This window comes from Channa argus, chromosome 10 (assembly GCF_033026475.1).
Source record: "Channa argus isolate prfri chromosome 10, Channa argus male v1.0, whole genome shotgun sequence".
NCBI classification, from domain to species: Eukaryota; Metazoa; Chordata; class Actinopteri; order Anabantiformes; family Channidae; genus Channa; species Channa argus.
The window spans coordinates 2,044,943-2,061,978 of record NC_090206.1 but is presented as its reverse complement, the minus strand read 5'-3'; the positions used below and the strand labels follow the sequence as shown (position 1 = coordinate 2,061,978).

At 37.2% G+C, this 17,036-nt stretch overlaps 1 protein-coding gene across 3 annotated transcripts in view; it reads right to left on the bottom strand.

Annotated features, from left to right (window-relative positions):
• Nucleotides 1-3,453: 3,453 nt before the first annotated feature.
• LOC137134349 (chondroitin proteoglycan 2-like) overlaps nucleotides 3,454-17,036 on the bottom strand; it is a 78,119-nt gene continuing 64,536 nt past the window's right edge. Inside the window, exons 1-5 of one of the 3 annotated variants that reach the window (XM_067519082.1) lie at nucleotides 7,239-7,302; nucleotides 7,117-7,134; nucleotides 6,844-6,875; nucleotides 5,846-5,872; nucleotides 3,454-5,707 (exon numbers count right to left, since the gene is read on the bottom strand). In XM_067519082.1, the coding sequence (XP_067375183.1) occupies nucleotides 4,197-5,707; nucleotides 5,846-5,872; nucleotides 6,844-6,868 (1,563 nt within the window). In that variant the 5' untranslated portion in view covers nucleotides 6,869-6,875; nucleotides 7,117-7,134; nucleotides 7,239-7,302 and the 3' untranslated portion in view covers nucleotides 3,454-4,196. Of the gene's footprint in view, nucleotides 5,708-5,845; nucleotides 5,873-6,843; nucleotides 6,876-7,116; nucleotides 7,135-7,238; nucleotides 7,303-17,036 lie in introns of those variants that run through there. The other 2 variants (XM_067519083.1, XM_067519084.1) reach the window with 2 other exon arrangements.

The window sequence follows — 17,036 nt, the reverse complement described above, 5'->3', positions numbered from 1 at the left end:
ATCCAGACTGTAGTAATGGGAGCTGCAGTTGTAGGCAAGTCATAGCGGTCGAGGCTTTCTCTGAAGATCAAACCTGATCTGCAGCCTCTGAGGTAGGTCAGCCAATTAGAACAGGTGCAGTAAGTATAGGGGTTGTTTGGGTTGTTATAGCCCCATCACCCTTTATATAACAGAACTCTTGACTGGGCCCACCCGAAGCTGGAGCTAACAAAAAAAAAAAACTTTTAACAGCTTTGATTAACATTTGAATTTCGTCAGTTTCACTATAAAAGTCACTGAAGACAATATGTATCTGTTAGTTAGAATGTTATAAACTTACCAAAGCTGGCGATGATCAAACAGAGACCTTTAAAGTTTCAAAATTGGTCAGTATTACATTGAAAATATTTATATACTTATAATTATTAAATTTTTAAAAAGTTGAAAGCAACACTCTGGAATTTGTTCCTATTATCAGTAAATATTCATTTATATAAAAGCTTTAACATCACCTTCTGTATTTGGTTCAGAAGGTGATGCTGAACCTGCAGTCGATTTAAAATCAAATTTTATTAATTCATGTTTAAATTTCTCTCCCTGTTAGTTTCGTGGACTCCTACAGAGTGTTACTAAGTTTCCACTCACTTGTTTTCATGCACATTTTCAATTAAAAAATATCACTATAAACAACAGAGAGAAACAAGGGATGAATGAGCAGCCTGTTGTTGTCTAGCAGCCTGATTTACTGTCCTGCTTGTTGGAAGTAGGACAGCCGGAATTCTCTTTACTGTGCTTCTTTGTGATCACCGCTCCAAGATTACAGCACAGGTGAGGCCCATCACCATTAACCACAGGATATAGGAAGAAAAACACAGAAGCTATAAAAAAAGCCTTTACTGTGCATAAAGCTGGGGTTGAAAAGCGTGTTAAATGTCTAATTTAACATTTATGGTCTACGACACATTATCGTGAAGGTTTTCCTTGTGTTTCTTTTACAGGTCTGACTAATGCTATTTTAATGATGTTATCTTGTAATGTTTTCTTCTTCAGCAAGGTTCCTTTTATTTTCCTAACAATGGGTTTATATTTGTCCTACAGCTGGAAAGAAACCTGTATCTGTTAGTTAGAATGTTATAAACTTACCAAAGCTGGCGATGATCAAACAGAGACCTTTAAAGTTTCAAAATTGGTCAGTATTACATTGAAAATATTTATATACTTATAATTATTAAATTTTTAAAAAGTTGAAATCAACACTCTGAAATTTGTTCCTTCTTCTTCTTTTCCTTTCGGCTGTTCCCTTTCAGGGGTCACCACAGCGAATCATGTGACTCCATTTAACGCTATCCTCCAAGGATTGTATTTTAAATACATCACATACAACACCATTACCAGCAGGTAACAAAACACTGAACTACACTGAACATGAAAATTTAACACATATAAAAACCATAAAACAAAATGAACACTAGGAAAGAAGCGACTAGGGAAACAGAATTAAAAAAAGACAGAAAGCAACAGGCATACAGAGTCCAAATAGCAGGAGTCAGGTTTCCAAAAAACACAGTTTGCTACAAAAAGACAGAAAATGAAACTGAGGGCTTGATCATGACGGTGCTAGGTAATAGATATTTTTAGTTAACTGTGCATTCTTGTAACACTTTCTTTAATATCTGAATATCCGTTTGTCTCCTTGCTATTAAGATGTTATTCACATAAATTCCTCACCTTGCATTTACTGTCATTCACACTCTTGATGAAAAATGTAAATCTCAAAAGAGGGTATATATTACAATTTTAAACAAACATATTAATGACTTTAAATATTTACCAGTAGGATTTATTATGTTACTTTGGACACAAACCAAGCAGCAATTTGTTACAGTTGCTGTGTCTCTTTTTGTTTTTTTTCTTCATTATTATTCCTAATTTTTAGTCTAGATAATTGAAATTGACATTCAGCAAAGAATCAGCATTGAATAAACCCCTCATTTGCAGAAATTCAGGTGTGAATCAGGCAGCAGTTTTAGGCTGATACATTTGTAGGCAATGGCACAGGCAGCAGTGTTGTGTTGAAGCCTATTTTTCCAACAATGTGCAGAGAGCAAACACACCAACATCACACTTCAGTTATCCTGTCATCAATTTAAGTCATAGAAATATATTTGCCAACAGGTGATCTGAGCTGCTAAACTGCAAAGAACTAGTGTACAAGTGGGGTAAAGTCAGGGGATATAGTCTTCTTGTAATTGGTTTCAGATATTGTTAATACTAAGTATACTTGTATTCAGCTACATTGTAGGGGAAACAACGAGGTGGTTTCTTGCCCTATGTCAGCAGGGACCAGCTCCAGGAGCCCAACACCATTAACAGGAGAAACACTTTATATACTAGATGGATTATTTAGTCTTGTTACTACTGCTAACCACTCGCAATTTAGAGTCAGCTATGAACCTAACATGCATGTCTTTGTACTGTGAGAGGAAACCGGAGTACCTGGAGTAAACCCACGAAAGCAGAGAGTAAAGATGCAAACTCCACACTGAAGGTCGCAGTTGGTCGAAGAGACACGATCCCATGACCGTTTTACTTGTGAGTTGGCCCACAAAAGACTAACCACTTCACCATCATGCACGTAAATACAGGCAACTAAGGACATAACCACCGATTCACAATACTATAATTTTATTCTGTTTCCCAAGTAAAAAGATGTGACTTTGACCCTGGTGTTTGTTTCTGTTGCAAAATAGTTCATGATACATATAGTAGGCACATATTTGTCAAAAATTGTTTAGTGTCCTGAATTATTAATTTGAATGCATTAATTCACGTCTGTCTTGTGAGGGAAATTTCAAGATCTAGGTAACACTGTTTCACTGTTGTCACACTTCTCACAGACCCACTATCAAATCTGCTTACACCAGTGCCTCCTCACCTTTTCCTCCCCAGCAAGACATCATGTCTCTGGCCACACAAAGAAGTGTGTTAGGTAGATATCAACTATAAAACTACCTACACCTGAACTTTTGCTTCCCAGAAGGGAGCCCACGGGAACCAGCACAAATCATCAATCTCAAGGACTTAAAAGACAATGAAGACAAAAGGACAAAGTAACATGAACTTGTTAATTAAAACTCCTGACCACATTGTATGATGGTTGATTTGCATTGACTCATCCCTTTGTTCTTTGTGTGAACCCAGCTGTTGAGTTGTATGTGTAAAAGGCTGAACAACCTACACATCTTGGTCAATCAGAATGACCTGCTCTAGAGTGTAGCTCTGTTCTGCTCTGCATGTTTCTCTATTTTGCTGATTAAATTCACCATTATCATTCACCTGTAAGTTGCCTTTTTGCCTCCTAACTTGCCTTACAGTTTTTGCCCCGACATGTCTGGCTTTTCTTTTGATGTCAGTTTGGCAGCCTGGTTCCTGATAAAATTAGCAGAAACTGAACAAAAATGAACATAAACAGGAAATTTTTGATATAATATTTTAATATTGCTTCATCATTTGACACTTTAATTATTTGTGTTTTTATTTAGTAAATAGTATCAGTATTGATTAAAGTAAACCATAACTAAAATCATCTTGTAAGACAAATCCAGTGATTAGAGAACATCAATGCAGTAAGTCAACAAAAAAAAAAGAATTAAGTAAAGTATGTCAAAGTAAATAATGTTTGAAAACACATAAGCCCAAATAATTCAGATACAGCTACGATTAACACAACCCAAAAAGACATCAATTGTGTAAACAAAGTATAAAGTTGCTTGTGCTTCATATTAACACAGTGGTAAAGGAGAACTTACGGAAATCCATCTGAATATGTTAGTTCTGATGTGTAAATGGAGTTTTCAAATGTATGTATAAAATAGCAAACTAAAAGGATTTGCTTTCTCCTTTTAATGTATTTATTCTTTGTAGTGTTTGCATTCAGTTGGATTACTTAGCAATTTTTAAACATAAGATTAAAACATGCCCATTAAGATCAAAGAAACTGTTGTTATTAAATGTAGGTTATCTCATTGTAATGAGATTAAAAAGGATTTTTGAGGATTGTTGTAAACTCTATTGCTCTTTACATAAAATTCCAGAATTTGACAGTTGCTTTGTTTTTGTTAACATGAAATGTGATTTTGGTTGTTTAAGTTAGAATTTTGGTGGTGATGAGGTGAGGAGGCATGGTTATGGCAGTAAGAATACTTTATACTGTGATACTACTTATCACACTTTCTGTTAGCTGTTGTGGTTTTGTCACTGGGAACTGCGGCTGTTGGCCAGTCACAGATATCGAGGCTTTCATTGAAGATCAAACCTGCTGGGCAGTCTCTGAGGAAGGTCCGCCCATTGGAACAGGTGTAAAAAGTATACTGGTTCTTTGGGTTGGTGTAGTCCCCATCTCTCTTTCCTTGACAGAACTGGTCAATGGTTCCAGCAGATGCGGTTGTAGTAGCTGTTGGGTTTGTGCCACTGGGAACTGCGGCTGTTGGCCAGTCACAGATGTCGAGGCTTTCATTGAAGATCAAACCTGCTGGGCAGTCTCTGAGGTAGGTCAGTCCATTGGAACAGGTGTAAAAAGTATACTGGTTCTTTGGGTTGGTGTAGTCCCCATCTCTCTTTCCTTTACAGAACTGATCAATGGTTCCAGCACATGCGGTTTTGGTAGCTTTTGTGGTTTTGTCACTGGGAGGTGCAGTTGTGGGCCAGTCACAGATGTCAAGGCTTTCTCTGAAAATCAAACCTGCTGGGCAGTCTCTGAGGTAGGTCAGCCCATTGGAACAGGTGTAAAAAGTATACTGGTTCTTTGGGTTGGTGTAGTCCCCATCTCTCTTTCCTTGACAGAACTGGTCAATGGTTCCAGCAGATGCGGTTGTAGTAGCTGTTGGGTTTGTGCCACTGGGAACTGCGGCTGTTGGCCAGTCACAGATGTCGAGGCTTTCATTGAAGATCAAACCTGCTGGGCAGTCTCTGAGGTAGGTCAGTCCATTGGAACAGGTGTAAAAAGTATACTGGTTCTTTGGGTTGGTGTAGTCCCCATCTCTCTTTCCTTTACAGAACTGATCAATGGTTCCAGCACATGCGGTTTTGGTAGCTTTTGTGGTTTTGTCACTGGGAGGTGCAGTTGTGGGCCAGTCACAGATGTCGAGGCTTTCTCTGAAAATCAAACCTGCTGGGCAGTCTCTGAGGTAGGTCAGCCCATTGGAACAGGTGTAAAAAGTATACTGGTTCTTTGGGTTGGTGTAGTCCCCATCTCTCTTTCCTTTGCAGAACTGGTCAATGGGACCAGCAGGTTTAGTTGTCGTAGTTGTTTTGGGTGTGGAATTGCAACCTTTGGGAGCTGGGGTTGTGGGCCAGTCACACATGTCAAGGCTTTCTCTGAAGATCAAACCTGCTGGGCAGTCTCTGAGGTAGGTCAGCCCATTGGAACAGGTGTAAAAAGTATACTGATTCTTTGGGTTGGTGTAGTCCCCATCTCTCTTTCCTTTACAGAACTCATCAATGGTTCCAGCACATGCGGTTGTAGTAGCTGTTGGGGTTGTGCCACTGGGAACTGCAGCTGTTGGCCAGTCACACCTGTCAGTGCTTTCTCTGAAGATCAAACCTGCCTGGCAGTATCTGACGTAGGTCAGCCCATTGGAGCAGGTGATATAAGAATTGGGGTCATTTGGGTTGGAGTAGTCCCCATTTTTCTTTCCATTACAGAACTGATCAATGTGTGTAGCCGAAGCTAAAAGATAAAAACGTTTTTAGTCACTTAATTGCTTTTGAATTTACTCAGATTCTGTATACCAATTATTGCTGACTGTAAGACATTATTTATAGTTCATTGTTAATTATGATTATGAAAAGTGTGTTAGAAACTTACCCAGGACAGCGATGATCAAACAGAGACCTTCAAAGTCAGACAGACTTGGTCAGTATTACATTGAAAACAAACTACAACAATAAACAAATTTAAACCATTTGGAGTTAAATATAATTAACCTCAGATAAATTCACCAACAGCGCTGAGTCCGTTTAGAAACAATTTCCAGTTTATAAACTGGAATTTGTTTCTATTTAAACAATGATATTAAATATTACTCAAAAAAGAATTGTTGTATTCACTGACATCTTCAGTTAGAACAAACTTAAACACATAAAGTTTTACCCTGGACCACACACCCTCATCAGTGCTGCAACAATTTGCCAGCTTCTGACCAGCTGTTTCTTTTAACTTGTCTTGGTTTGACAGAAATTTCCCTCAAAACAAAAATGATTGTTCTCTTCACTGTTTCATGTCAGCGGTCTTTTTTTTATCCCATTGTTTCCTCAGTAGTTGATAAGGTTTATAATATTGAAGAGCTAATTGCCGACTAAAACGTTTCCATTCTATTAAATTGTCATCATCTATGTGTGAATAAAGAGTAGTTTTCTGACTTTGGTGAAATTAGTGACCTCATCAAAAACAGAGATCATCCTTGAAAGCTGTGTTGCCACACATTTACTCAATGAACTGTACCTGGGGTACCCAACACCATTAAATCACTTGAACTCTGTTTAACAGGTTTATTGTCCAAAAACTCCCAAAAAACTCGTCAGTTTTACTCAAACATCTTACTCACACATTCTCCATTATCCTTCGCTTTAAATTTTTTGGGAAATCGGTTGCTTAATTTTCTTTAATCAAGTCATCTTGTCCAGGTAACACAGAAAAAAAAATTATTTATCTTTACTGTGTTAGGATGGGGACAGGAATCTCAGATATGAAAGACTAATTATGTACAACTGAGACCACTAGAGATACCTGTGATGAGAACAGTTTTGTGGGTTTACATGAACCAAACACTTTTAGAAAACATGTACTCGAGCAGTGTGTCTTACCTGCAGTCAGAATTAGCCTGCACATGTTTTTACTATGTGGGGAAAATGGAAAGAAAAACATATGAACAATCAAAAGGGAAATTGATGTTTATAAATTGGGTGATGGTGCCAAGCAACAAATCTGCTTTAAGTCTGACAAAGTTCACAACATGGTTCTATAACATATTACACCACATTAAACATCGCACTAATCATTCTCATTAAATCAGATGCGACACAATAAACAAATAAATAAAAGAATAATTGAAATAAAGAAAAAAACCTGTACAGTACCTGTTGGTTCAACCAGACCTAAAAGATGGTAAAAAGGGTTTGACAGTTAGAGTAGGTACAGCAGTGTACAGCAAAACAAGTATAATGTCTGTGAGGATGAGATGAAAAAATCAGATACTTACACAGACAAAGGTGAAAGAAGCAAATATTGTCTCTCAGCTGCAACTGATGGATGACTGACAGAATGTCTGGTGTTTATATTGGTGCAGCTGAAAGGGTGCAGTTCTGGGTGGGGACAATCGGACAATTTTGGAATGTCCGAAGAAAATACAGGTGGAAAGAAACAGGGAAGTAATTTCACGCCAAGTGTCGTTGGCCTTGAAATGAAATTGTTGAAATATTTGTGGCTTTTTCACTCTTATAGAATATTGTTAACCTCCCTTTTTATGGCACCACCAGAAAAAAATCTAATTCATACTACTCACATACCTACACGTTTACAACTGGACAGTCTAAATACCTTATAAGAGAGCCTTGGTTAGTGTTATGGATAAAACCAACTTATCAGGTGCTTGTGCTTCCACACTTCTTTGGAGCATCTTCTCTGCTGAATTAGTAAATACTTTTTAACTGTGAAAGTGACACTTTTGGACCAGATGTACACTAATCTACGCTAAAGAGGCCTACAGCTCAACTGCTAGACTTATTTTAGGAATGTGAGACTACAACCAGGTACATCTCCCTCCACTGGTTCAAAGGTTGCTTGCCACCATCAGAACAGTGATAAGGTGATCTAATGGTGCCAATGATGCCGTTCAGGAATGCTTTCTGACTGATTGTACTCTTCAGTCTACATGACAGGACTTTGATGGCCTGGCACACTGCATCACAGAGTACATGAAATTCTGTGTGTGACAACCCCTTATCCCTAACAAATATTTGCTGCTTAACTCACATTATTTCTACTTAGTCACTGAGGACGTCCAAGCCACCATGAATGACTGAAGGCGTTCAGTTCAATTCAATTCAACTTTATTTATATAGCGCCAATTCACAACAAAGTCATCTCAGGGCACTTTACAGAATAAAGTCAAGATTATAAAGATGTATATAGAGAACCCAACAATTCCCCCTGGAACAAGCCATAGGCAACAGTGAAGAGCAAAAACTCCCTTTAACGTAAAAAACCTCCAGCAGAACCAGGCTCAGGGTGGACGGCCATGTGCCTCGACCGGTTGGGGTGAGTGGAAATGGGAGAGAGAAAAGAACAGAGCAACAAAAAGCAACAAGTCTAAGCAGTCTAAGTCTATGGTAGCATATGTATAATTATATGCTAATTATATGCTTTATTAAAGAGGAAGATTTTAAGCCTAGACTTAAAAGTAGAGAGGGTGTCTGCTTCCCGAATCTGAACTGGGACCTGCTTCCACAGGAGAGGAGCTTGATAGCTAAAGGCTCTACCTCCCATTCTACCTTTGGAAATTCTGGGAACCACAAGCATTCTGAGAGCGAAGTGGTCTACTGGGATGATATGGTGCTATGAGGTCTTCTATATATGATGTCTGACCATTCAGAGCTTTATATGTAAGAAGCAGGGTTTTAAATTCTATTCTAAATTTAATGGGAAGCCAATGGAGAGAAGCTAGTGAAGGTGAAATATGATCTCTCTTGCTAGTTCCAGTCAGCACTCTTGCTGCAGCATTTTGGATTAATTGCAGGCTCTTTAGGGAGTTACTGGGGCATCCTGAAAGTAGGGAATTACAGTAGTCCAACCTAGAGGTAACAAATGCATGGACCAGTTTTTCGGCATCACTTTAAGACAGGATGCTCCTAATTTTGGCAATGTTCCGTAGGTGGAAGAAGTCTGTTCTAGAGATTTGTTTTATATGTGAGTTAAAGGACAAATCCTGGTCAAAAATAACTCCAAGGTTCCTTGCAGTAATAATGGAGGCCAGACTTATGCCATCTAGAGTAACAATATGGTTGGACATCATGTCTCTGAGATTTTTGGGCCCAAATACTATGACTTCAGTTTTGTCTGAGTTTAGATGTTAAAAATTGTGGGATATCCAGGCCTTTATGTCTTGTAGTCCTGCTTGAAGCTTTATTAACTGATTATTTTCATCTGGTTCCATAGATAAATATAGCTGGGTATCATCCGCATAACAGTGGAAATTTATGGAGTGTTTTCTAATAATGTTGGAGACATATATAAAGTAAAAAGTATTGGTCCTAACACAGAGGCTTGTGGAACTCCATAGCTAACCTTTGTGTGCATGGAGGATTCATCAGTAACATGAACAAATTGAAATCTATCAGATAGATAAGATTTAAACCAACCTAGTGCAGTTCCTGTAATTCCATTTTCATGTTCCAGTCTCTGTAATAAAATGTTATGATCAATGGTATCAAATGCGGCACTAAGATCTAACAGAACAAGTATAGAGATGAGTCCATTATCTGAGGCCATGAGAAGATTGTTTTTTTTTTGTTTTACCAGTGCTGTTTCTGTACTATGATGAACTCTAAATCCTGACTGAAAGTCTTCATACAAATTATTCCTATGAAGGTGATCACATAATTGTTTTGCGCCTACTTTTTCAATTATTTTAGAAATAAATGTGAGATTAGATATTGATCTGTAATTGGCTAAAACACCTGGGTCAAGACAGGGTTTTTTAAGTAATGGTTTAATTACAGCTACCTTATAGGTCTGTGGTACATAGCCTGTTTCTAAAGATAGATTTATGATATCTAATATGAACGTATCTATTAAGGGTGAAGCTTCCTTGAGCAGCTTAGTTGGAATAGGGTCTAGCAGACAGGTTGTTGGTTTAGATGAGGTAATAATTGAAGTTAGCTCAGAGAGATCTCTGGGTAAAAAGCAGTCTAACAGGGATTGGGGCCTTATCAATGACTCTAGCACTGCTGTACATGAAGATCTATCTGTAATTTTTGGGGGGAGGATCTGGTGAATACTTTCTCTAATAGCTACAATTTTATTCATAAAGAAGGTCATGAAGTCATTGCTGCTCAGAGTTAAGGGAAAACTATGCTCAACAGAACTATGGCTCTTAGTCAGCCTGGCTAAAGTGCTGAACAGAAACCGGGCGTTGTTTTTGTTTTCTTCTATTAATGATGAATAATATGCTGTTCTGGCATCACAGAGAGCTTTCAGGTAAGATGTAAGAGACAAATGGGGTCCAAAAACAGCTTTCTTTTTTGACTGGAGAGGCTTATTGGAAAAAACTGGAACAGAATTTAAATCTGTCGGCCGATGACGCAGTGTAACCCGCCTCTCCCCCAATGACATCAGGCCTCCTACATACTGTATGCACTTCCATTTGTTTGCTCACTCACAACTCCTCTCTTTTTTGAGAAGTGCTGTATAATACAGGTTCTTAATTAACTTTGCATTATTGGAATTTTATTACAAGTATAGCCTGCATATAGCTGTTACTTTTGGTAGGAAAACAATAATACTGAAGTGTCTCTATCAGCTAAAGCTGATTGGTGTTTGAGCCAGATTAAATTTTAAGCCATTTCCTATTATCGCTGTGCATTGTTTATAAACTATTTGTTCCTAACCAAAAACCAAAGCACTTGCATATTTAATTTTTGTTTACAGGATATTTTTTTAACATGTTTCAGCTGGTCAGCTTTTTTTAAAATCAAAGTTTAGACTTTGTGGCTGAATTCTATAGCCCAATTTGTTCACCTGTTCTTTAATAGAAACCAAATATTTTTGAATCCTTCAAATTCCTCAATGGCAAATAATGACATTAAAAATCCTCTCCCACCATCTTCAAATATAGAATTGATCATAATATTGAACAGTACTGGACTAATGATGCTGCTGTTTTTTAGCAGAAAAAATTCTGAAAATTGCAACATTAGCTTTATCTAATGTAGCGTAACTTTGAGCATGCAGATTTTTGTTCTGTCCATATCTGCTGTATTGTAAATCTGTCATTATTTTCCTACCTATTGTTCTTGACCTTATAGTGTGTTGGAATATTCAACATGTGCATTAATATACAAGACAAAGCAGATCAAAAGTGCAGCAAAGAACAATTGGACACAAAAATCAAATGAGGCGTAGCTCATTGTTGTCGCTGGGTGTGATATAGAGCACACCTTGACTGTCGTATCTTTTAATTAATAAGCTCTTCTCGGAACTTCTCCACCTTGTCATTACACAGTCAGACACACCCTTAAACAAAGGTGTAAATTTCAAGAGGGTACAAATTATAGTTTTAAACATACATATAATTAATTTTAATGTTTCCCAGTAGACGTATTATGTTATGCTGGTCATGAGCCAAGCAACAGTAAACTCTGATTAGGAATGAAACTGTTTGTCTGACACTGTGACCTGCAGCACAGTTGCTCCCCAAGGGGCAAATCTATCTCCCTTTCTCTTCTCCCTGTATACCTCTGACTTCAGATACAACTCAGTGTCCTGCCACCTTCAGAAACTTTTCTGAAGGCTCTGCGGTTGTTGGATGTATCCAGGGTGGACATAGCACAATCATCTCCAGCTCAACATCAGTAAAACAACGGAACTGGTGGTGGACTTCAGGAAGTGCAGAACTCCTGTCAAATCCTCTCTCCATAGGGGGAGAGGGGGTGGAAGTGGTTTCGGAGTACAAATTCCTGGGTGTCAATCTGGACAATAAGACTGGAATGGTCAGTTAATGTTGTCCAAATAATAAATTTCCCATAATGCATGCCAATTCATGTTACCCGTGAAGTGACGGCATCCCAACACTAGATTGAAGAAGAAATACAAATAATGATTCCAAAATGTCCAGGAAGAGGATGCTTTTTTGAAGCAGTGCGTGCTGAAGGTCTGTGAGCAGGTGTGTCCCGACCAGATACAGACTTTTAAAAATGTAAGTTTATCAAGAAATATTTGTAAGTTGAATAATACAAATCCAGAGTTATTTTACATTAAGGAGTAGTTGCATTTATTTTACATTGCATTTAGTTACATTTAGCTACATTTATACTGCCTCCAAGTTAAATCTGGCCCTTTGAGGGCAACCATTATGCTGATGTGGCCCTTGGTGAAAATTCGTTTGACACCCCTGATTTAAAGCTATAGATTGATTGGCACTCTGCAAGCTACATGACAGGACATTGATGGACTGGCTCACTGGCGGAAGTTGAAAAAACTACAAATACCTTGGAGTCTACAATAAACTGGACTGGACAATAAGCTTAGTTGCGCTTTACAAAAAAGCCTAAAACCAGTTGCAAATGTTCTAAAAGTCTTTAGTGGCATCAACTACTATCCTGTGGTCTGCTGAGGTAGCAACATGAAGGTTGCAGACAGAAATTGCTATGTAATTAATCAATCAATCAATCAATCAATCAATCAGAATCTGTTTCGATTGGTTAAACATCACTACTCACTGTTCTTTTTTGATTTGCCATAAAGGTGACACAGTGTTCTGGACAACAGTAGCCGACACACCAGATTCAAAGCTCTGACTCCTGCCTAGAGAGGTCAACTCAACAGCACCTTCCTAACTAAAAATCCATATCTAGGTCTCACTTCTGTTCTGCCAACAAACAGTGTCTGGTGGTCCCTACACAACACAGCAAAAGATCACAAGCCCCACACACAGAAAGTAGACCGAATATTTTAGAAATAACCGAATCAAGTTTTTTCCAACACAGTTACAATTATGGAACCATCACTGTTAGGCTGCACTGAGGAACAAAAACAAAAAGAAAAACAGTTGGGTTTAGGCAACTTGTTAGGATTGGATCCACAAGCTACCTGGTTAGGTTTAGTGAAGAGATTGTGTTTTGAGTGAAATAGTCATCAAAAATACTTAAGACTTCTACATCATCAGTCTTTAGTCATACACAAATTATTATCTGTATTATTGGTTAGAAAATTAATACACTTGCTTCACAATTTGTAAAACCATAATATTTAAATATTTTCTAAGCATTTTAACTATTTATTTAGGGAGAATCAGCTTTTAGAAGAAACCAAGTTATGAGGATAAAGGTTCTTCTCCCCATTCTTCCACGCTTTACTGGAGCTGTAGTGTTTCCTTGCTTGTTTTACAAATTAGTTCTTAAGAACATGGACAATAAACTAAAGTACTTTGTTCTGCATAACAGTGTTAACAACATCGCTTACATAAAAAGTGATTATTGTAGGATTGCATTAATTATAGGAAGCCATACTTAACAAACTGCCATTTGGGTGTATACAAATAACTATGAAAATCTATTATGATTCATACTGTCAGTTATGATTTGTGTGTGTAACAGGTTGACCAGGAAAACAATTATAATGACTCCAGCTTTACTATTTTCAAAGATCAACTCTCTTCCTCATACATTTTCAATAAACCGAAAAAGAAAGAAACTAATGTTCAAGTTCAACAAATGTACTATTGTTTAAGAGGAGTAAATCTGTTTAACTGTGCATAGTTTGAATGAGGTACCTGCATTTAGGTTTTAATTAGCTTTTGGACATTATTAATTCAATTTCAATTCAGGTCAATTCAGCTTTATATAGCATTACCTTTAAATCATATAAAAAATTCAGCAACATTAAACCATCTATGCATAAACAAGGTCCCCACATCACTTTCCCGTAGATAATCCAGGCAGTGGATGGTCTACCAAAATTAGTTTTTCCTTAAACATTTTTAGTAAACGTTCATTTACATCTTTGAGTTAAACAAAAACAGCCTTAATTTAAAAAAGTTGGGATGATGTGTAGAAAGTAAATACAAACAGAATACAATGATGTGCAAATCTCATTAATTATTAAATAATTATTATAATAATCAAATAATTATTGTATAATGTTCATAGCCATTATTTGTTTCTGTCTTGCTGTTCATCAACTGTGGTTTAAGAGGAAAAAGCAGATCAGACTCACTCAGCTCACTGGGTGTGATTTAGGACATACCCTTGCTGGGAAATAAATGAAACCATTCTTTTTTAAATAAAACACTGTTCATATTGACTCTCAACCTTCTCATTAGGTCATAATCTGTCATTACTTGTGATTGTGAGTAAATACATGTGAAGTCATGACAACTAAATTAATTAGTGTGTAGTCTATACTCTTGGCAATGCCAAATGTACAGCTATGACAAAGAACAGCCTCACCATTGATAGTAATGACCTGTGCATATTATTAGTGTGAATTTTCATAAGAACAGATGTAATAGAATATTGACATTGGTCTGAGTAACCTAAAATTCAACAAAAATTTAGATCTGTGATTTGTCCATTTAATTGACCCTTTGTCTGCCAAAGGTACAAAGATCTCCAGTGTTCTGTAAGCAATTAAAGAATATTTGGAAGGAGAAAACAATTAATTTTTTTATGCCTGTGTGTTTACACTGTAAAGAGCATTTTACAAAAAGCCAAACCTTTAGAAATGTTGATGTATTGTGATGTTTCCTGATGTGCTCGATACCTTAACTTCACACTCTCAGCACAACACCTGTGTCCGGTGCATCCTCTTGTCTAAATCTAAAATAAGTCTAGACGACCAATCTGTGTTTTTTTTATTTTTTACTTTGACACTAGTGTCCTCGTCTCTTGCTTATGAATTTCACGGTTTCTCCTGCTGAGATTATTTTTAGCTAGCAAGACCAAAGCGTAACCTGAAACTTTCTTGTCCACAAGAAGCCTGTGGAGACGCCTCTCTGATTGTCTGACTGACAAGTAGTCATTACTGACATATTGTCTTACATTGTTAAGGGTCGAGGGGGTGCTGGTGTGGCGGGGGGCACACACTGTTCCGATCAATAATGTAGCCTAGGGACATACATAGAGAATGATGGGAAGATCACGCAAACTCCACAAAAAAATGTAAACACAGTTTAGACTGTATTGTTAAATTATGTTAAATTTTTGAAAATGATTAATCATTCGGTCCTAGTGTTGTTTTAACGCACTAGATGGGCTGACAGTCCTGGCTTCTTCTTAAGTTTATAATCATGATTTATTGTTGGCTTCACAGAGTAATGAAGAAAAATATCAGAACGGAGCAACATAGTAAATATTTGTTTCTGCATGGAACCCAGGTTCCTTAGAAATATTGTACCACCCTAGTATAGGGGGGTCTAGCAGTAGCCTAACTCCCCTTAATCCACTCATTGAACATTATTGTATTATAAATCTGCCATTATTTTCTTTCTCCGTGACCTCGATCTTAAAAATTGATTAAAATGTTCAGCATGTGTGTGGTTGTACATGACAAAGCAGATCAAAGGTGCAGCAAAGAATGACATGAGGAAAAATCAAATGAGGGTAATTAAGGCCATTGTGATCGCTGCGTGTGATGAAGGGCACACCTTTGCTAAGGTATAACCTATTTAATTATGATGCTATTTATGTAAAAACCACACTTTCTTAGGCACACTGTCAGGTACACCCTGAGGATTTTACATTTTAAATGTTGAACAAATGTTTTTATACATATATTACTCTGTTACTCATTATGTATGTAGCATTATTCTACCTATGAAGGTGCCAGCTGAGCAGCAGCCTGTTGTGTGTGCTGTCTTCTTTTTTTGTGTAGTTAACTAAGCTTTACCTTATGAAATCATTATACTTGAGAGAAAACTTGTCTCTCTTATTGTCCCACTGGATTATTATTAGTATGGTGAAAAACCATGAAGTCAGCTTATTCTCAAGACTTTTTGCTTTCACTGGCTCACAGTAAAGACTTTTATTACTCTTCTTAAGTTTATTTTATTATGTATCTATACCTTACTTAAGTAAGTAAGTAAGTAAAATTTTTAAAAAAATATGTTTTATCTGCCTGCAGAGAAACAAAATAACCCTAACAAAAATCAATTTTTCTGGGTGATTTTTAATATTTTTAAGGGTACCCAAACTCAACTGGAAGAATCTATTTCGAATGAAAAAGGTTCAGAACTTATCCTTTACAACTGACTGCAGCTTGGAAAAAAAACGATTAAGTAAATTAAGATTAGATTTTAGATATTTAAAATAAAGGTTTCAGACAGTTTCCTTGAAATACTTCATTGTAGATATAATGTTATCTCTAGTGGGTTGTCCAAGAAGGGGAACTTAATTTATTTCCATTGAAGACTCTTTTAATTTTTATTGTGATTGTGTTTATATATAGAGAGAAAATATTTGCATATTTCATATTTTTACGTTCTGCATTAATTTATGATCCAGTGCTACTAATTGAAGCTATTTGATGGTTCTTGTATTGATTGAAAGTGATTTTAAATTTGTAAAACATGAGTTTTAATTTTTCAATTTAGTATCCATGTGACTCTGGCCAGCCCTAACCACTGCACCATCATGCTGCAGTGCATTTATTACTCAATGTACTATAATTTTCTCCATACCACCCTTCTCGTATCCCACTGAAGACTCTCCAATGGCACACCTTATCTTACTATTCACAAGCAAAGTGGGAATACCAACCACCTGTCAGCCATTCTGCTAAGACTTTTACAGACAATTCAAATAGGGGGTTAGAGAACTCTATGCCAGAGCAGGAAGCCTTTTGCAGGTTGCCAAAACTAATCTAGGGGTCCAGGATTGTTAAGCAATACACAGTAGATTTCCACATTATTAGCTTGGAGTAAGTGGAATGAAAGGGGTTTGTACAACATGTTTTATCAGAGTCTGTCTCTTACTCTCAATCACTCTTCTTCTTCTTCTTCTTCTTCTTTTCCTTTCAGCTGTTTTCTATCAGCGGTCGCCACAGCGAATCATGTGCCTCCATCTAACCCTGTCGTCTGCATCCTCTTCTCTCACACCAACTAACTTCATGTCCTCCCTCACTACATCCATAAATCTCCTCTTTGGTCTTCATCTAGACCTCCTGCCTGGCAGCTCCAACCTCAGCATCCTTCTACCGATATATTCACAGTTTCTCCTCTGAACATGTCCAAACCACCTCAATCTGGCCTCTCTGACTTTATCTCCAAAACACCTAACATGAGCTG